The following is a 22,652-nucleotide window of genomic DNA, read 5'->3' on the forward strand; positions in this document are numbered from 1 at the left end:
CTACAAACTTCGATTTGAAGCAAAAAAGTATTTGAAAATCCGACAAAAATACAAAGGTACAATACTGTGTACTTAATCCCATGAAGCTTTGCAAACAGCATAATCGAATTAAAATTGAGAATATAAAACTACAATTTACAAAAGTAAATTTTATATATATATATATAAACGCTGAGTGAGGTGAGAAGATATTTTGTTCTGCGCGTTGCTTGATGTTCTTTGTACTGTTTTGTTCTGTCCACCTACATTTTTGGTGATGAGGATGAAAGAGGAAGGGAGGAGATGGCTGGATTACAGGACTTTGTTTGAATAAGAAATGAATGTATGAAATTCAAATTTTAAAATAAATAAATATATATAGGCCTTTATAAGCTGTGACATAGTTAATCTGGTTTTGTTTTTTCTTTTTTCATTTTCTTTTTCTTTGTTTTGTTTTTTTTTGACTAGCAGAAGTTCTGAATGTGTGAGGCCGGTGAGTGAAAAATTGGCCCTGTGTATATATATATATATATTTATATAGAGAGAGATCAACTCGATTATGCCATTCCCAGTGCTTCATGGGAGTAGGCGGAGCATGTGTTGCTTTTTTCAACTCTCTGATTGGTGTAATTTTATGTACAGCATTATGGGTAATGTAGTTTTTCACACGTGTTAACATGATTATTTTAAAAAATAATGAAATAATCTACAGAAGCAAATACAATGGATTAACAACCTCGGGGCTCACAACAAGGCTGTCCTTACAGGTTTATAAGTTATCGTAAAAAAAATAATAATAATAATTCCCTATGGAGTTTTTATTTCTGGAACCCGGATGTTGCACTCTATAGACCCTTTTCACATTTACGGGTTTCTCAGAAGCGGAAGTCATCATAGTTGGGCGAACTTCTATAGCGGACTACATTAAATATATTTTTTGTGTTCCCATTTGCTCAAATAGCAAAAGAAAAACTCCATAATTTATACTGTTTCATACTGTTCATACTGTTTAAAAAAAAGAGGGGGAAAATAGAGAGGGGTTAATAATGGCAGTAAGAAGAGAGAAAGATGTCAATTTTTTACCGTCACTCCCACAGCCACTGTGTTAGAAAAGCCCTTGCAGCAGTGTTAGTTTCTTGTAATTTGATGTAAAGATAATATAATACAAAGTATAGTGTTATAAATGTACATATATATATCTTTTTTTTATTAAATATAAAAAACTTTGCAGTATTTACGATGTTGATGACCGATAAAAAGCATCATCACAGTCTGTGAAAAGGGTCCATAGGTGGAGGAACCAAAACCATAGAACAAAAACCACCTTAGCAACTGCATGACAATGCATGGCAACCACCCACAACACCCTGTCATAGTGGTGGTCAATTTTGATTTAACTGTCATTTAACAGAATAACTAAATGACAAGAAGAAGAAAATGGTGTTTATTTTGTGTTATAAAATTTTGATGAGGCATATTTTTATCCCTGACACACGGCTGGTGTCAGGCAAGGTGACACACATGCAAAAAGGTCTAAGCTGTGCTAGTGTACATTGCTGGTAGACTCAGAAATACATAATTTCCTCTCAGTTTTGACTGCCCGTGTCACATTATTTTCTTTGAATTATGATCACTCGTATCAAGATTCACAGTTTATTCATGTCATTTCATGCTAAATGTATTTCTGCCCAGTTATAATAAGTTTGTTCATGGTTTTTTAAATGACCACCATGAGGAAATTTGGACAGAACATATCAAAATACTTGATTTGCTACTTACTATTTGTTATCGCTGGTGGAATGTAATTCTTTTATTGTTTGCCCCTGGACTTTTGTGTTACTTCCTGTCTTGAGTGCCATGTTGTAGTCCTTAGATTTTCCCCTTGATTGTCTTACCCAGGTGTGTCTTGATAACTTGTTATCTTGTTAAGCTTGTTTGCCCCTGTGTATATGTAGCATACAGCCCTTGTGTTTGTCTTGTTGCTTTGTCAGTTGTTGTAGATGTAATGGTTGCTTCCGGTCCTGTTTTCCTTGCTCTGTTTGTTGTTTTGTTCCGTCTTACAATTTGCATATCCCCTTGAGTGCAAAGTGAGTCATTAGTATTTCCCAGAACAGTAATTTAGTTTATTTTTTGAAAAATAAAAATATATATATATGCACATTGTGTATACCATTTAATTGTATATATTTATTCAAAAAATAGTTTTCTAATGTTTTCTTAGCAGTAGTGAGGGGGGGGGGGGGGATTATTGTAAAACATATGATGTTTATGGTGTTTTTGTTTTGTTTTTCCTCATAAATAGTTCACCCAAAAATTAAAATTATGTCATTAATTACTCTCATGTTGTTCCAAACCCATAAGATTTTCTTCAGAACATAAATTAAGATCTTTTTTATGAAATCTGAGCAATTTCTGTCCCTCCATTGACAGCTATGCAACTACCACTTTGACACTTCAAAAAGTTAATAAAGAGATCGTAAAACTAATCCATATGAATTGAGCGGTTTAGTCCACATTTTTTGAAGAACTTGATCGCTTTGTATGATGAACAGATTGAATGTAGGCTTTTATTCACATATAAACATTCAAATCACACATCAGTTGTGGTAAACAGAAGCTCAAGCATGTTGCCATCCCTTTAAAATGATCAAAAGTGACAGTAAAGAAAGACTTGAAGCTTTAGCAGCAAATCAGCATATTAGAATTATTTCTGAAGGATATACACTGAAGACTAGAGTAATGATGCTAATAATTAAGGAATAATCAGGAATTACATTTTACAATATTAAAATAGAAAACTTATTTTTTTTTTATAAATTGTAATAGTATTCTAACAATATTACTGTTTTTACTGTATTTTTGATCAAATAAATGCAGCTTTGGTGAACATATAGGCTATACATGTTTTACCAACACAAAACTTTTGAATAGTAGTGTATATACTTTGTGAGAAATAAATGTTTTGCATTAAAGTAAACCGATAATAAGATCTGACTGAGACTCCCACATGACGGAATGGTGCCCTTTCTCTCTCTGTAAATAACCAGTGTGCTCATTCTGTTCCCTCAGGACTGTATCCACGTGTCCACAAGAGCTCATCAGAAAGAATGACACCAGTGCCCAGTTAGATCATCACAGACATGCTCAGCCACAGCACTGCACTAGTTGTTCCTTTAGATCTTTTTAATATGAGCCTAGAGAAATATAAGCTGTCTTTGCCATTTGGTAGCATGTAGCCATTTAAGATTGTGTCATCTGCCACACTTTATAAAGTGACATTTAAATCGTTTTAACATCATATTTGTATTGTCCCGCGTAATTGCAGTGTGAGTGTTTGTGAAATCTGCTTTTCTCTCTCTCTTTGTTGCCTGTGGTTCATTTGATTTAATGCTTTAAAGGGACAAACCCCTGTAGATCTCAGTGGGTGCCATTTAAATGCTGTATCTAGAGAAGAAAACAGTAACACAGTGAGCTGGGAAAGAGTTTAGTTTTGAACACAATTGCCCATAATATTGCTTGGAAATAACATGCCATTAAAAGATTGTTTAAAAAAACTTTTTGGTTGAGCCAACACTTAAAAATAAACGGTCTTTATTGGAATCAATGGTTCCATGCAAAACCTTTAACATCCATGGAACCTTTCCTTTGGACAAAATGTTCTTTACAGTGGAAAAAAGGTTATTTTGATTCTTAAAATGTTCTTTGTGTAAAGAAAAAAATTATTCTTTTAAGAACTGCTCACTAAAAGGTTCTTTGGTGTTATTCCATGGCATTGATGTGAAAACCCTGCTTGGAACCTTTATTTTTAAGTGAATGTGTCTTCTGTTCACTCAAAAAAATGATACATGGGTTTTACTTAATTTTTTTGTCAACAGGTTCCACGTAATTGACCTATCAGTAAGCCCCTCCCCTCGAACGCAGATGAGCCAATAGCAGTTGAGTATCAGTTGCGCCGGGACCGGAACTCGGACATCTTTACGTGTCACCGCCATAGAGATGCATTGGAAAATCCGAAGCTCTCATCGGTTTGATGGTAGCCTGACGTCGTCATACTCAATTCTAGTCAGAATATGAGTCTGATACTGCTCCGTTGGGTTGTGATTATGGGGCGTATTTCAACCGAACCAGGAAAGACCTCAATTGGATAGACCTACAACCAATCAGAGCAACGAAGCGACGCATAACGTTAGTTGTCAAATGTCAACAGAACTCAACTGCACTGTGTTGCCATGTCCGCGGTTTGAAGCGACCCCAATTATGTGATATACAGACCCAGGAATGCGATTTTTAGCTACCAGCCCTGCCAAAATAACACATATTTTACCCCCCAAATGCCTTTTTTCCCGGAGAATTTTATCATTATCAGTCCTACTAAGGAGGACTCCTATTTTGATGGGTATTATAGTCGACGGGTGGTGAAAGGGAGAGCTCGCACTGTTGTTGTTTTGTAGATCATACAAAGTTTACCAGTTATTAGCTGCACCCTCGAAAAGGCACACGGTCTGTGTATATGTTTGTTTACTGTTAGTTGTATGAGTGTTTTGTGTAATTTGCTGTGTATGTTAATGGTAATGCAACGGAGAGAGATAGTTTGTGTATGAGACGTTAGTGCGCACTTCTTATGCTTTGTTTGTTCAGCTCTTACGATGATTTTTTTGGAGTGAAAAAGAACATAATAAACTTGATAAACCATCAGAAAAGTCTGGCCATCATTCGGACTGGATATACGCTACATTCTGTGTCCAAAAACATCTTGGGATAAGGTTATCACACTGACGGCTGTCATTGTAAGATATAGCAACTCTGTTTGTTTGTCCGAGTTAGCAACAGTAACTAAGGGGGGTGGGGCTTACCGATAGGTCAATTGGGTTATGTTGAATTTAACTAAAATAGTTTATTTCAGTAAACTTAAGTTTTTTTACATAAGGTTAATTCAATGCCATTTAGTTAAATCAGGTTAACATTCTTAATTTTGTCAAAAACTATTCAATATAATTATTCTAAAATTAATATAAAAAACAAACCAAAACAAGTAATCCAGTTTAATTGATTATTTTTATTTAGTGAAATACTATTTTTTACAACATGTACTAAACCTTTTACTAGGTCTTATTGGCTATTTGGTTTTGCTACATCCATGGCATGCCCAAAGTAGTTATTATTAGTAGATATTATTAAAACAACTTTAAATGTTATTAGCAAGGCCTCACCCCAAGCACATGCTCTACACTTCACCACAATGGTAACCTCCAAAAACACTAACATAACAAAAACTTTTAAATACCAACATAACAAAACATGAAGCATTAAAAAGTCTCTCCATTTTCTCATCTTGTTAAAAATGCATCAACTAGCACTTTATTTAAACATTTACTCTCCGAATTCCGCCCCTTTGCAAAGCATGATGGGAAGTGAAAGTCTTGTTTAATTGGGTTACTTGATTGAAACATGTTATTTCAAAATGAAAACATCAAGTTATGTCAAAGAGTAACTATTTTAAGTCAGTTTAACATGAATCAATTACATTTGAACCAGAAACCGGATATAATTGTGTTAAATCAAGATGAATTGCTTAAATAAAGTGAACAGCATCATAAAATAATTGTTTGAGTGTTGTATGGACAATACAATGTTATGGTGTCTTCTGTTGTATGTATAATATATCAGTCAAACAAAAATTGATTCAGACACCTTCAATATTTTCTCACATTATCAGTTTTTTCGCTATATTTTAGAAAATGATGATGACAAGACCTCAGAGTTAAAGTGTGTCAGAACAAATTCATCTTGATAATGTCAGATAACTTTGATAGAAAGGTATGTAATGGATTACAATCAACCAATCAACTGTCAGCTGTTAAATTTAAGTACACAAATAGATAATACCAATTTATATCAACCAATTACCAAACAATGCTTAATTTTGTTCAGTCTGTGGTGTAAAGGACTTACAAAAAGCACTCGAAGCGGCCGACCAATCACATCACATTGGTCCGGTCGACCAATCAGAGCACACTGAGCTTTTCGGAAGGAGGGACTTAACAGAGACAGGAAACAGAGCATTACTAACAGACTGGGAAGAGGGATGCTGCAAACATTTTAAATATGTGGAAAACAATGTGTGTTTTTTAACAGTCAAGCATGAAAACCTATTCTAGCAAACCCCAAAAACAAAATCAAGACTTTGTAAAAGGGCATAATATGGCCTCTTTAAAATATGCGAATGTTACTGCATACGCCTGCATTAACTACCAATGCTGAAATCATCATATCATATAGGACACACTGAACCTGATGAGAAGTCTCTATAAATGCAAACAGCTGTCCAATGCACCTAAAGTGATTATCGAGCCATGATTAAAATAATTAGTACCTCATAACATCCCGCTACTTGGACTAATATCAGAATATTAAAGTCGTTGCAGGAGCCTTGGCGAACAATCGAATCAGCTCATGTCCTTATGTTCAGGATTCATCAGCAGTACCGGTTCAGCGCCGGGCTGTCAGTCACATTGAATTTCCTTCTCGTAGTCCCAATCGGGCATTAATTTGTCAATCTGTATGCAGAGCGACTCTCATAACTTCCCCAGTGTTGTAATTAGTGCTACCTGAAGTTGTAGGGCTTTGATTGCCTTCAGGGAGGTGTCCTGCAAGGCTGTTTCAAATTAGCATGAGGGCAATCGCCCTGATTGCTCGCATCTGGTCATTAAAGGAGAGGGGACCCCCCCCCCCCCTTGCCCTGAACCCAACATGGACTGAAATCAAAAGCTGATGCTCGAATAAGCAAGTCTCAAGTTTTTCAAGTGCCTGAAAGAGCTGATTTGACAGCGAGAAAATCCATGACTTTTGCGTACGGATGCCAATTACATGTATTTTTCTGTGAGGATGGTGATGGTTTTGTTGAATAACAGTTGGATCACGTCAAGCCACAGTTGAAAGCTTTGTGGGGGAGATTGCTGAAACATTCAGCAGCGTTTACTGTTGCGTTAGGTCCCTGAAATGGATTCTTTTTCAGCCTGTGAGCAGGGAGGAGCAGTTTTTTTGACATTTTGAGATGATTGAGAAAATATATTGCTAGAGCTGTAAAATAGGAAAGGATGGATACAGAACACATGCCTGGAAAATGAATATTTTCACTGTGTGTGAAGGAGTTTGAGATTATTATTTTTTTCCTGTGGAATGGCTTAGTAGCAGCCCAGAACTCCCCTCACCAATTTGTGTAGTTTTTATGCTTAAATGGATTTATTGTGAATGCTGCATGATCTAATGAGATTCTCCTAACTCCCTCCCAAGCCCTGTTTCTGTCTTACTCTCTCATTCTTGATCTGTATTCCCTCTTCTCTGTCTCTCTCTTTTAGATATGCATTGCCATCTCGTGACAATGGCCGGCTCTGTATCATTGAAATAGCTGTTGCTAATGGAACTACTAATCGGCAGCAGATATACATGGATGAGCCTGTGTCAGAGGTAAACCTGCTTCTATGCATTCAATCATTTCAATGACCGTGTCAGTCTATATTTTATCTATGAATTATCTGATTTACTTTTACCATTCCACTGTCATTTTAACCACTTTGAAAAAGATTGCAATATAAATAGCGATTTTCTTTTGTTTTTTTTATCACAAATTATAAATGAAAATAAATAATGACAGACAGACATGTCGGATGGATGGATGGTTTATGTGCAGTCAGGTAGGTTATTATGCCATTATTTTTGTAAAGAAGACACTTCAGTCTTTTTGAGAGCTGGTGTAATGATATTTGTTACAAAAAAAAAGAAGTTTGATCATTTAATTGGTTCATGTTTGCGTCCTAATTGATGAGAACCTCAGAGATAGATGTGCTGCAATAATCAGACACCTTCAACAGACTTAATCAGAATATAATGGCCTCACAAATCCATTTATAGAGCTGTATAAACATAAAAAAAGACTCCAGGCTTTATTAAGAGCCATTGTTTGTCGAAATGTCTGTAAAATGGCCAAGATGACAACTTTGAATGTTGTATTTGAAAAGCCTTGTTTGAAAGTATAAGGTTAGCTTTATGTCTGAAGGTTATATAGGCTTTGTGTTGTTTTAATACACTGACAGTTTGAAGTGTTGTTGGAAAGCTATATAGGCCTTGTGTGCTTTGAAAACACTTAAATATGTATAAATGCGCTTGTTAAGGGGTTGTGAGGCAGTTGTTAAGGAGAGAGAAAAATAAGCAAAAAAGGTCTTCGTTTTTTTCTTCTCCTTTACAAAAACATTTAATTAAAATTTTAAAGATTTCACAATATCACTGTTTACTGCATTTTTTAAAGTAAATTCAGCCTTGGTGAGCATAAGAGACTTCTTTCAAAAAAAATATTTGAGAACCTTTGAACAATGAAACAAATGAAAAGGTATTTGGTTACTTTTAAAAAAAATTAGAAATTGCTAGTGTATCGCATGATCACACTTTAGTTTAGGTCCAATTCTCACTGTTAATTAACTGTTAACTAGTACTTTTGCCCTCATAAACTCCTAATTACTGCCTATTAATAGTTAGTAAGGTAGTTGTTAAGTTTGGGTATTGGGTAGGATTAAGGAATGTAGAATATGGTCATGCAGAATAAGACATTAATGTGCCATATAAGTACTAATAAACAGCCTATATTCTAGTAATATGCGTGCTAATACACAAATAGTTAATAGTGAGAATTGGACCTTAAACTAGTGGTGATAATTTCGCATTGAATTTAACGTAAAAAATTTCAAGACAACATACTTCAGTGACCTTTGTTTTATTTAATACTTCGAAATGTATTTACAGTGCACTTTCAAGCACAGGCTAATCTAACATTATTATTGTCAACATTATTGTTAACATATGTCACATTTCTTCCTCTCAACACTCAGGTGGTGTTCGGCCCCTTGTTTCTTGGTGGCGTTCCATCCCTCTCAGAGCAGCACCACAACAGTGGGAATGTCTCTGGATTCATCGGCTGCATACGTGAACTGCAGATGGGCTCCAAAGAGCTGCATGTGGTGGGGGAAGCAATCAGAGGCCAAAATATTCAAAACTGTGATGCCACAGTCTGCCAGCACCAACCCTGCCGCAATGGAGGGACCTGTATCAGGTATGATTTCACTTCCTTCTCTTTTGAAACTCCATTGGAGATAGAACCATCTCTATTTTCAATGGCTACATTCTGCAAATAGTATTTTCAATGTGTCTGCTAAAACAATATTCAGAAGAAAATGAATGTAATTGGATGTGTCTCAATAAAGGACTGGTGAGTTGTAGACAATGTGACCTGAGGAGTTCCTCACTGTACGCGCAGATGTCATAGTCATCAATCAGCATTCTTTCACAAGCATCTCTTAAATTTCAATATTTGGCATACATGCAATTTTCTACTAAATTTTGTGTTTTTGCCAGGGCACAGAGTTTGTAAATATTGTCAATGATATGCGGATGCTGTGAAGATGCTCACTTGAGTTTTAAATAGCGGTAATCAGAGGCCTGATTGCAGGGACGGGAGTGATGTGTGAATGTGCTTTTTGTTAAACCAAAGGCAGCGTTTTTGTGTTGCCTTCAACCAGAAGTTTATAATTGCACATTATTTGAGTTTTATATTTACTTATATGTTAAAAGCATTTTTTGATTAGGGTGGGAATCTTTAGGCTTGTCAAGATTCTGTTTGATTCAGTGAGTCATGATCTGATTCAAAAACGATTCCCAGTCCATTTCAAATCAGCAACTGTCAACATTGGTGGAAAATCTTTTGAAAATCAGCACTGTCGTTTTGCTTTTTTATAGAAATTAAAAACATTTAGTTCAGTTGGGCAATGGATGCTACAATTATAAACTGAACGCATCTGCTCTGCTCCTTACAGCACAAGCTGCAGACACAACACACTGCCGCAGGAGTCAGATTTCACTTATCACGTGACGATGGTAAGGAAAGATGGAGGATTTGGTGCACAACAGATCCTGAACATCATTAGCCTGGTTTCCATTACAGATTTTCTAATGTATTTTCTAAACATACTCTTGCGATTAGTCATTCCAAAAATCATGGCAACGGATCTTAGTAAGTTTACATATATCGCAGTCACCGCACAAGCCATTATTTGTATTAAAAGTTTGTATAGTGATATAGCATCAGTTTTCCTGAAGGACTACAGAGAACTGGCTCTGAACTTAAATCTAAACATTTCCAAACACAGAGGTAAGGTGCCATTTACCCTTGTTGTGTACAAACCTGATTCATTCGTTATATACATAAGCAGAAAAGAATATTGCAATACAGAATCCATGGAGGACCTTTGTTTGGAATAACGAGTAAAGGCTGGAATACACTTCATAACTTAAAATCAGAACTAGGCATCGTACGACTTTCTAAATTGTTAGAGAGAAAAAAAATGGGCATTCTAAATGACTGAGGATCACACACTTTCAGACTCAAGTCATTCTAAACACAACATGTGCTTTGATGCTAGCAGATGCATGATGAATGAAAACAATGTATTCTAAAATCATCTCAAAATAACAACCATGTTTGATATTCTCCGTCTGGATGGAATCAAACAAAATTCTGATTCTGTGCCCATCACAGGCCCAGTATTAAGCTTAGTACAACATCTCCCTCTTGAAAATGTCTTCCCTTTACAAGCCATTTCCGCCGTTCCTGTAGCTGAGGTAGGTATTCCTTTATCCATCTCCTCCAAAAACAAGTCGCACATATAAGTCTTCCCTCTGAAACAAACCAGGGGGTAAAGATGTTTGAGTTTTCAGAAGTAGCATATGATTGAGTGTTAGAGTCTCTAGATCCTTGGGATCCATAGATGATCTGGATGTAGGACGGCCATTGATAATTGACTCCACCACAAAAGCATATGAAGACCCTTTTCATCTAAACTCTGCACAAGATTAAATCCATAATCTTCCTCACTGATCGAATCATCCTCTCCCAAACGCCTCTGTGATGAGATCCTGTTGGAGGATAAAATATCCATTGGATACTCTTCTGGATTAGAACATCATTGATCTTATCATGGTTACAGTTATTTATGGCTTCTCTCAATTCTTGTTTGGCTCCAACAAGGTGGGTTCCATTATTTGAATTTAATTCTGATACTTGATCACGTCGTGTTATAAATGTGTGAATGAAAGAATCCGTATCTCATGATGCAACCACACCTATGTATATGGCTCTTATAGACAAACAGGTAAAAATGACTCCATATCGATTCACAGTGCTTCATCCACATTTGATCTCAAAAGGGCCGAAACAATCAACTCAAACTTGAGTAAATGGTGGTTTATCTGGTGAGACTCTACTTGCTCTAATCTGCTGGGAACCTGCTATTCCTTGAAATTGGTTGTAGATTACACATCTGGACAAAATGTATGGCTGAATTTGCTCCTGGTATCCAATATCGTTGACGTAGCCTAGCCAACATGTAATTTCGTCTGCTGTGTCTGACCTGATTGTGAAAAGTAGCTCAGAAATACTGTATGCAGATCCTTTGCCAGTATTATTGGGTGCTTCGATTCTTCAGGCATGACTGCATTATCCAGCTGTACATACATTCTTATAACACCTGCCTTAAGTATTGGATTAAGACTATACAGAGGACTGCTCCGCTTGACTTCACCTCTTTGCAAATATATATAAATTCCTCTCCACCAGTAGTGTTAACCACAGCTTTTTGCTTGATTTCTGGCTCTTGAACCAAACTCTTTGCCAAATCAATTGGGCACTCTTCCTGTTATCTAGTAAGAAAGGGAGGGCCAAATGTCCACATCTGCTCCTTAAGTAAAATATCTAACTTTAGCCCTCTTGAGGCAAAGTCAGCAGGATAGCTGGTAGAATTTGTATATCTCCATTAGGTTGTGTTGGATTTTCTCAAGATCTCAAACACTCTGTTAGCAACAAAGCCTTTCACACTGGCATCCAAGAAATTATGTAACTGACGTGACTTCTCCAAACTCTTAAGGATTCAAACTTCTTTTTTGTCTCAAATTTCTCCAAGCCATGGAGATATCCGTCTCCCTACATATGTGATAGGTATAACACTACCCCACCCAACCCCTTCCCTGCAAACATCTTGAAGAATCTTCTTTGCAGAGAGAACTCCTGGAGACAAAAATCCAAGAGGATCGTATATGGCACTAATCACGGAAAGTATCCTGCTTCTGGTAAAAGGTCTCACCTTGATTACTACCTTAAATTTGAAGGTGTCAGATTCGGCACACTTAGTACTTTTTCCATCGGAAGTACATAATGGTTCAAGTCAAGGTCCATTACTTCTTTCACCCGGTCTTCTTCTGGTATGGAATTAATTTGGTCAAATGGAATCCACCTTTAGCAAAATTACATGGAGTTCCTTGTGTAGTTGAATAGCATCAGATTCTGTGGGCACAGAAGTAAGACAATCACCCACATAGAAGTGATTCCGGTGACCTCTTATGTCCTGCAATTAATCAAATCTTCATAGACCTATGCACATTTCCTAAGTGAATAATTAGAACATCCCCGACTTGGGTATGAAAAAGCTTTGAATAGATGTACAACTATCCTGAATTCCTTAAATTATTTTCTCAAGTCGCCTTTTTGACTACCATAGAAACCTTAAAAGATCAGAATCTTCTGCAGGAACCTTCACCTGATGGAACATAGATTCAATGTCAGTCATTAAGGCAACAGACTCCATTCTGAATCCTATAAGAACACATATTAAATTGCTTTTAAGGTAAGTGAAGTAGTTGTCCATTCAATGATATGAAATGAGGCACTACATTCAAAAACAACCCTGATCTTTTTCTTTTTCGAATGGTAAACCCTACGACGAGGTATATACCACACACGACCATCATGCCTCTCAAGTTCCTTTACAGGTACATTTTCCGCATATCCTTTGGAAATTACATCTTCCATGAAAGCTGTATACAGTAATATGCCTTAAAGGCAGAGTCTTTCCTGAATTTCCTTTGCAGGTTTAGTGCCAGCTGTTCTGCAACTATTTTGTTGTTTGGAAGGACCACATCTTTATTCTTGACCGGCAAACCAATGCAGTAATGACCATCTATCAGTTTTACAGACTGAATCAAAAGATCCATGAACTGATTATCTTCTTTAGACATCCCTACCAGTTCGTCCAGGGCATTTTCAGGGAAATCAGTCTTAAACTGTTGTTTCCAAAGCTCATCCAATTTCGAGACAGGAATCCTGTTTACAGTCACGTGAGGTGAAAGTTCCATTCTTTTCCATTCCTTTTCCATCCAAGTATGTTTTTTACCTCATATGGTCCATTCTTTTGACTGTGAACAAACTACCATGGCTCCAGTGCCTCTAGTACATTTGTTCCAATCAAGTAAAAGTACATTTGTTCCAATCAAGTTAAACTCCTGCTTCAATTGAGGGCAAGTGTATGTGATTTATATAAGGCCATCGAACAATATCGCTCTGCATGGGAATATTAGATTTAGATACTGGCATACTTTTCTGGGTATATACCTCAGGAAGTGAACAATGTATCTGATAAAATCCAGCAACTTCTAGATCCTTGAGAACATAACTGGTAAACAATTTATCTTGATTCAGGGTTTTTTGTTTGTTTGTTTTTTTTTGGCTGGAAAGATTAAGCTTATTCATGAGACTTTCCGTACAGAAGTTTGCCAAACTGCCCAGACCTAAAGAGTTTTATATTTACTTATATGTTAAAAGCATTTTTTGATTAGGGTGGGAATCTTTAGGCTTGTCAAGATTCTGTTTGATTCAGTGAGTCATGATCTGATTCAAAAACGATTCCCAGTCCATTTCAAATCAGCAACTGTCAACATTGGTGGAAAATCTTTTGAAAATCAGCACTGTCGTTTTGCTTTTTTATAGAAATTAAAAACATTTAGTTCAGTTGGGCAATGGATGCTACAATTATAAACTGAACGCATCTGCTCTGCTCCATACAGCACAAGCTGCAGACACAACACACTGCCGCAGGAGTCAGATTTCACTTATCACGTGACGATGGTAAGGAAAGATGGAGGATTTGGTGCACAACAGATCCTGAACATCATTAGCCTGGTTTCCATTACAGATTTTCTAATGTATTTTCTAAACATACTCTTGCGATTAGTCATTCCAAAAATCATGGCAACGGATCTTAGTAAGTTTACATATATCGCAGTCACCGCACAAGCCATTATTTGTATTAAAAGTTTGTATAGTGATATAGCATCAGTTTTCCTGAAGGACTACAGAGAACTGGCTCTGAACTTAAATCTAAACATTTTCAAACACAGAGGTAAGGTGCCATTTACCCTTGTTGTGTACAAACCTGATTCATTCGTTATATACATAAGCAGAAAAGAATATTGCAATACAGAATCCATGGAGGACCTTTGTTTGGAATAACGAGTAAAGGCTGGAATACACTTCATAACTTAAAATCAGAACTAGGCATCGTACGACTTTCTAAATTGTTAGAGAGAAAAAAAATGGGCATTCTAAATGACTGAGGATCACACACTTTCAGACTCAAGTCATTCTAAACACAACATGTGCTTTGATGCTAGCAGATGCATGATGAATGAAAACAATGTATTCTAAAATCATCTCAAAATAACAACCATGTTTGATATTCTCCGTCTGGATGGAATCAAACAAAATTCTGATTCTGTGCCCATCACAGGCCCAGTATTAAGCTTAGTAAAACATCTCCCTCTTGAAAATGTCTTCCCTTTACAAGCCATTTCCGCCGTTCCTGTAGCTGAGGTAGGTATTCCTTTATCCATCTCCTCCAAAAACAAGTCGCACATATAAGTCTTCCCTCTGAAACAAACCAGGGGGTAAAGATGTTTGAGTTTTCAGAAGTAGCATATGATTGAGTGTCTCAAATCATTTTTTGTCTTTTTTGTCTCAAATTTCTCCAAGCCATGGAGATATCCGTCTCCCTACATATGTGATAGGTATAACACTACCCCACCCAACCCCTTCCCTGCAAACATCTTGAAGAATCTTCTGTGCAGAGAGAACTCCTGGAGACAAAAATCCAAGAGGATCGTATATGGCACTAATCACGGAAAGTATCCTGCTTCTGGTAAAAGGTCTCACCTTGATTACTACCTTAAATTTGAAGGTGTCAGATTCGGCACACTTAGTACTTTTTCCATCGGAAGTACATAATGGTTCAAGTCAAGGTCCATTACTTCTTTCACCCGGTCTTCTTCTGGTATGGAATTAATTTGGTCAAATGGAATCCACCTTTAGCAAAATTACATGGAGTTCCTTGTGTAGTTGAATAGCATCAGATTCTGTGGGCACAGAAGTAAGACAATCACCCACATAGAAGTGATTCCGGTGACCTCTTATGTCCTGCAATTAATCAAATCTTCATAGACCTATGCACATTTCCTAAGTGAATAATTAGAACATCCCCGACTTGGGTATGAAAAAGCTTTGAATAGATGTACAACTATCCTGAATTCCTTAAATTCTTTTCTCAAGTCGCCTTTTTGACTACCATAGAAACCTTAAAAGATCAGAATCTTCTGCAGGAACCTTCACCTGATGGAACATAGATTCAATGTCAGTCATTAAGGCAACAGACTCCATTCTGAATCCTATAAGAACACATATTAAATTGCTTTTAAGGTAAGTGAAGTAGTTGTCCATTCAATGATATGAAATGAGGCACTACATTCAAAAACAACCCTGATCTTTTTCTTTTTCGAATGGTAAACCCCACGACGAGGTATATACCACACACGACCATCATGCCTCTCAAGTTCCTTTACAGGTACATTTTCCGCATATCCTTTGGAAATTACATCTTCCATGAAAGCTGTATACAGTAATATGCCTTAAAGGCAGAGTCTTTCCTGAATTTCCTTTGCAGGTTTAGTGCCAGCTGTTCTGCAACTATTTTGTTGTTTGGAAGGACCACATCTTTATTCTTGACCGGCAAACCAATGCAGTAATGACCATCTATCAGTTTTACAGACTGAATCAAAAGATCCATGAACTGATTATCTTCTTTAGACATCCCTACCAGTTCGTCCAGGGCATTTTCAGGGAAATCAGTCTTAAACTGTTGTTTCCAAAGCTCATCCAATTTCGAGACAGAAATCCTGTTTACAGTCACGTGAGGTGAAAGTTCCATTCTTTTCCATTCCTTTTCCATCCAAGTATGTTTTTTACCTCATATGGTCCATTCTTTTGACTGTGAACAAACTGCCATGGCTCCAGTGCCTCTAGTACATTTGTTCCAATCAAGTAAAAGTACATTTGTTCCAATCAAGTTAAACTCCTGCTTCAATTGAGGGCAAGTGTATGTGATTTATATAAGGCCATCGAACAATATCGCTCTGCATGGGAATATTAGATTTAGATACTGGCATACTTTTCTGGGTATATACCTCAGGAAGTGAACAATGTATCTGATAAAATCCAGCAACTTCTAGATCCTTGAGAACATAACTGGTAAACAATTTATCTTGATTCAGGGTTTTTTGTTTGTTTGTTTTTTTTGGCTGGAAAGATTAAGCTTATTCATGAGACTTTCCGTACAGAAGTTTGCCAAACTGCCCAGACCTAAAGAGGTTTCCACAATCTTGTTCTCATCCTTAAATTTAACACATACTGGAAGACTGGACAAGATAATCTTGTAAAGCCTTTGTATCCTCAGGTTTTATGGCCTTCCAAGAATGCACTTTGTCCATGTATGCTGAAGATATTTTCACAGAGTGAAACTGAGAATTACTTACCTTATTAGTTGCACCTCTTGTCAAACAATTAACAGGCAGAGACTGTGACTCAAAATGTGTGTCAGCTTGAACTGATGCAACTGCCATCAGATTGGAGGAGATAATTTCATCATTTTCCTTTCTTGATTTTCTTACTTCCAAATGTATGCTTTATTCTGATGCAGCAGACCTGTACACATTAACTATAGCCATAGACATAGCTAATTTAGTTTGAAGATCAACTTGTTCCTCCTTCTTGCTTAAACACTCTTCCACTGCATGCTTCTGTTGCAGCATTTGCTGACTGGCAAATAAAACCGCCACTTTAGCTTCAGCTTGAAGACGAGCAAATTATGTAGATGATCTACTGGATTGTAAACCAGAAGAAGAGCTCTTTTGCTGTATACATTTGAGATCCTATCGGTTGGTTTGATCTCATCCATGAAATGCTCACAAGTCAGTGCATTACATTTCTCTCTTTGATTCAGTCTTTTGTGAATTTGCATCAAAGATTGCAGTAGCAGACCATCATTTAAAGGAGTTTGCCCTTGAACATCCATTGTCATTGTCTGTATTCCATCTATTGCAGAATGAGATGACAGTGGACATCCATTACTCTGTTTAGACACTACTGCTATGGTTGGAGTCAGTGAAGTTTTCTTAAGTTTAAGATCAGACAGCCATTGCTCCACATCTTATATATTCCCAGGGAAGGGTTCTTTGTTGAGTCATACCATTCATTTTGCTTTATTTGTTCAACAGGAAGTAAAGGCAGGGCCGGCACAAGCCCTTATGGGGCCCTTAGCACAATTTTATTTGTGCTATACGATCACCAATACGATTGACTATTGTCAATTCTTGATAATTCGCACACCCAGTATCAATTTTAGTAGTTGTAGCTGTGTTGCTTTCATCATGTCTTGCTGTAATGGTTTTACCCTTATACGGTTTTTAATTGTAACAGTAGCAAACCAACAAGAGTTGTCAGATGTTAATATTCAAAGCCTTACTGTACTACAGTCCGGACTTGGATATGTACTTTAAAAATAAAAATAAAAATTAAGTAGTCTCATATGCTGAATATGCTCACTTTTCCCCAGGATTCTTTAATGAATAGAAGGTTCAAAAGAACAGGATTTCTCTGAAATAGAAAGCTTTCAAAAAATCCTAAAAATATTGTACACAACTGTTTTCAACATTGATAATAATCATAAATGTTTCTTGAGCATCAAATCCTCAAATCAGAATGAATTCTGAAGGATCATGTGACACTGAAGACTGGAGTAATGATGATAAATTCAGCTTTGATCACAGGAATAAATTACACGTTACTATATATTCACATATAAAACAGATGTTTTACATTATAATACTATTTCACAATATTACCGTTTTTACTGTATTTTTGATCAAATAAATGCATCCTTGGTGAGCAGAAGAGACTTCTTTTAAAAACAAGAAATGTTGATTTCTTTCAAACATTAAACAGAGCTTTTATTTTGGTGGAAATAAAATAAAAAAATTTACATTCCATTCGACTGTGTAGAAAGAACCTTTTTATTTTCTAAATAAAAACTTCCAAAATATAGGCTACACAACTTATAATTCCAAGGGGACGATATAGCACTTGCAGAAAAATATTTACTGAGAAACTGGAAGCTATGCTGTACTCTGTCCAAAACATGCAGCACGTCAGACAAGATATTTGCACTAAACCATATCACATTCTCAAATCCATCCATTCATAAAAAGGTTACCGGGCAACTGACTAGTAACGTTACGTTTCAGCGCTGGTTTTCTCGCACTTGGACTTTGAACCCTGGCTAACAAGTGAATAGGTTCTGGCCGATGGCGCCGTGAGCTCGTGCAGTGCTTTCAGAATCAATCCTTGCATATATTAGAAAACTGAACATTTTGCAGTTTATTTAGTAATTGTTTAAGGTCATTTCGCAATTTCAATCATCATGAAATACTGCAAAAAGTCATTTCATGTGCTTGGGGGCCCCCTGGTGGCAAGGGTGGCCCTAAGCAGCCGCTTAGTTCGCTTATGCCTTGGGCCGGCTCTGAGTAAAGGAATCACAATCTCGTGGCATCATCAAGTTTCAGTGTTTCTAGTAAAGAATAAACCTTAGATGAATTTTCATAATTTTGCATAAGCATTTGCATTGCACATTTATTTTTATTTTATTCACTATGGATTTACAGTCCCTTTGTTGCGATTCAACCTTTAACTCCCAGGGCCCTATTTTAACGATCTGAAACGCAAGTGTCAAAACGCGAAGCGCAAGTAACTTTGTGGGCAGGTCTCGGCGCTGTTGCTATTTTCCCGGCGGGATAAATGGCTCTTGCGCCCGGCGCAAATCTAAAATGGGTTGGTCTGAAGTAGCTTCATTATTCATAGGTGTGGTTTGGGCGTAACGTGAATAAACCAATCCGAGCGTCATCCAACATTCCCTTTAAAAGCAGGTGCGCAAGTTCCATTATGGATTGCTATTATTATGGCGTATTTACCAGGCGCACGCCAGGAACGGTTCACAGCCGAGGAGACTGATGTTCTTTTAAGAGCAGTGAAAGACAGAGAAGTGAAGTTGTAATGTTGTACATTATGGTAAAGGTGATTTCACAGTCTTTTTTTTTCAGTCTTTCAGTTTTTTCAGTTTTTCAGTCGATTTTTGTTCCTGGTTCTTGACGGACAAACCAATTTGTCAGATGTCCTTATATACATATATGTCTTGCCACTATTGGGCAAACAGGTCTTATCCTTAATTATTACAATTAGCCTGAATCATTTGTAAGCTAGATTTATGCCTATTTTTTCACATCTTCGTGGCACACCACAATGATTTCCGTCATCTCATGTGTTAATATTTTTTTAGTGTAACAATTTATGATTTGCAAAAATAACTGTTGCATCTGTGTAGATTACATGAGCAAAGTGTATGCGCGTTGTGCACGCTATACATTATGGTCAAGCATGCGCCCTTAAAATAGCATAATGAACAACGCGCAACGCGCCACTGACTTTAGACTAGGTTTTTTCTGGTCAGTGGCGCAATTGTTTAATGGAACAGCAAAATAGCACCAGGGATTGTTTGCGCCGGAACACGCCTCCTTTTTTGCGCTGAACCGCCCAGGGAGCGCAAGTTCATTCACTAGTTTAGCGACGTGCTTCTGTGGAGGGAAAAGCGCGCTTTGCGCGGGTGCAAAATAGGAATGACACATGCGTCGGTGTACAAAGTCAATTGCGCTGGGTGCAAGATAGGGCCCCCAAGCATTTGCTGTGATATTATGCTCCCTTTTGCTCTCAGTAACTGCATCAGCCACGTCTTCATCCATTTTATCTCATCAAATAATCTCAGCGGCACATACAACTTTCAAAGCAATCCGTTTAATCACACACGAAAAGTGTGTAAATCCCAGCGCTGCATGTAACACACATGACATAAACTCTGCATTTCCAGTCCACCGTAGTTTATCCAAACAAACAGATCCGCTCTACACATCAAGCACAAACAGCTATTGTGTCTTCAATAGAAAAGTAGCAAGCAGATAAATAATCTGATTCACATACCGGTCCAAGTGCTGTGCATCTCGTGTCCGTTTCTTCTCGCAATCCACGTCTTTGAAAACAAAACGCCGTTTTCTGTTGACTAATAATAACAGCATCCAATAGCCACATAGAGGCTAGTGGAATGGTTTGTGACTCGTTTGCACTCTGTAGGAAGACTGATGATCTTAGCTTGCTTTCGATTTAATTTTGACAAGGCATATGAAGACATGATACAGCATTCAAACCGATGCAACGCTGTCAACAGAAAGTTGGCTCCCGCTACTTGTCCTTTCCAACCCTCTCAAACAATCCGCCATTGGAAATAATAAAGAAAACAGAAGTGATCCCCTGTGGAGGACCGGCTTCTCCATTTTGGGTCTCCAGTGAGCCGTGGTTTCATGACGCGTTTACACATCTTTGAATTTAAAATGCTGTCTTTGTTCAGTACTGTTAAAATATCTGGGTTTGCATTGCTTTATTAATCAGATGATTATGGTTACACTGAAAGCAAGCCAGAAATCTCACTAAAATGCTCTGTGAATTATTATTTTTTATATATCTTAAGAACCAACATTAGCATTAGCCCCGCCACTGACCTTTATGTGATGAGCCATTGAGCAGTCCAGTCGCGACATTTGGTTTGTGTTTGAATGGTCTTTTTCTGTGGTTCTTTCTTTTATCTTCTCCTCCAGGTTTCCTGTAAACAAATCAACTGTTTTCTCTTTGATCACATGGGATTCTTTTGATATGCTGGTCAGATATTTTGTATGTAATCATTCATTTTTAGTCTGAAAGGCAGCGGCTTTTATTTTCTTTTGTGACGTCACATGCGGAGTACTTAGCCTCTGCGTCAAGAACGAAATAACAGTCCACATTTACTTTAAAAGGGTAAAACTAGCTGCACTCATGTGAGGCAGATAATAGCCCTGGAAGATATCCTAATGGTAATCCCAGTTAGCTGAGGCAAGCAAATGGACCATGTTGACGCAAAGAATGGGCCTTTTCTCCAAGCCAGCAGCTGATGTTAGCAGGCTAGTTTTTCTCAACAGATGGTTCTCAAACATATTCCCTCTTTCCTTGCATTTGCTTCTGCTCAGTCATTTCTCTCTCCATTGTCATCTCCCAACATGGTATTTCACCTCAGATGTCCTCATCCATTTTCTCTCTCATCCACTTAAACTTTCCAAAAACGTATATGACTGAATTTGAGCATGATGTGGGCATTCGGAGTACCTGGCTTCCTGTTTTAAGTCTCCTTACTAGTGTTGAGTTCTGACAGTGATTCATGGCTTTAACAGTTGTAATCCTTTGACTTTGAGACAGATTTTGCCCACCTCCACCGGGTAACGGCTAGAGCATGCGGAGGGCAGGAGTGAACAGCTGTACATCAGCCGTTCATTTCATTCCTGTAAAGCGACATCATTCACCTCGCTGTCGAGCTGAGCACTAAACTCTTTTACTGAGTGTGTCACGCCCGCCCAAGTGTATAATCGAGTGCTTGGCCCACTAAACAGGCAATCCAGCACGTTTGGAGGACCGGCCTCTCCATTTTGGGTCTCCAGTGAGCCGTGGCCTCATGTCACGTTTACAGATCTTTGAATTTAAAATGCTGTCTTTGATCAGCATTGTTAAATATCTGGGCTTGCATTGCTTTATTAATCATTTCAGATTACTATGGTTACACTGAAAGCAAGCCGGAAGTCAGAGGCTCTTTTTGTCTGCAGTCTGCTTCTCTGGATGCTCCCTTATTTAAACTGACATGGAGAACACTTACCTTGTTAAATTATTCATACACGTTTGCTTCTAGAAGCTCACTGTCCTTGCAGCCAGAAATGGTCAGTAGTGATGGCAGCTCATTATATCTGCTGGAAGAGGAGTGCGTCAGGAAGGGGTTTGACTCAGTTTAGTGGATATGTGTCGCCTTGTTTTCAGAACATTTTCAGTGGTTTTCTTCTTTCTCTTGCTTTGTAGCATTGACCTCTGGTTCACCTCCATTCTACCCAAGCACACAAATTTTCTTGGTGTTCTTAGTCTCTTGACTGCCTTATGTAATACTCCCTGGTCACCAAAGTTCATTTAAATAAGCATCTTTATATAACTGAATTCAGGATGACCTCTGTGAACCGTATTAGCAACAGTGTCTTTCTAAGAGCTGAACCAAGTATGATACCAGGGTTACATTTTTGTCAAATTAGAGTGGTGTCTAATTAACATCTTGCTTTTTTTATTAACACTCTTTGGCAAATTGAGTAGATTATCTGGATAATATTCTGCATACTGTATTTATATAGTGTGTGTATATAATAATATAGTCTATATTGGCAAAAGTATTGGGACACCCCTCCAAATCATTGAATTCAGGCGTTCCAATCACTTCCATGGCCACAGGTGTATAAAATCAAGCACC

At 37.5% G+C, this 22,652-nt stretch overlaps 1 protein-coding gene across 1 annotated transcript in view; it reads left to right on the forward strand.

Moving 5' to 3' along the window:
• LOC307141793 (protein eyes shut homolog) overlaps positions 1-22,652 on the forward strand; it is a gene marked incomplete at its 5' end in the record, with an annotated part of 116,746 nt that overhangs the window by 61,515 nt on the left and 32,579 nt on the right. Inside the window, 3 exons of the mRNA XM_079842247.1 lie at positions 7,338-7,446; positions 8,862-9,082; positions 14,920-15,050. Of these exons, the coding sequence (XP_079698373.1) occupies positions 7,338-7,446; positions 8,862-9,082; positions 14,920-15,050 (461 nt within the window). The remainder of the gene's footprint in view (positions 1-7,337; positions 7,447-8,861; positions 9,083-14,919; positions 15,051-22,652) is intronic.

Source organism: Gobio gobio, assembly GCF_949357685.1.
Source record: "Gobio gobio genome assembly, chromosome: 18".
Classification (NCBI taxonomy): domain Eukaryota; kingdom Metazoa; phylum Chordata; class Actinopteri; order Cypriniformes; family Gobionidae; genus Gobio; species Gobio gobio.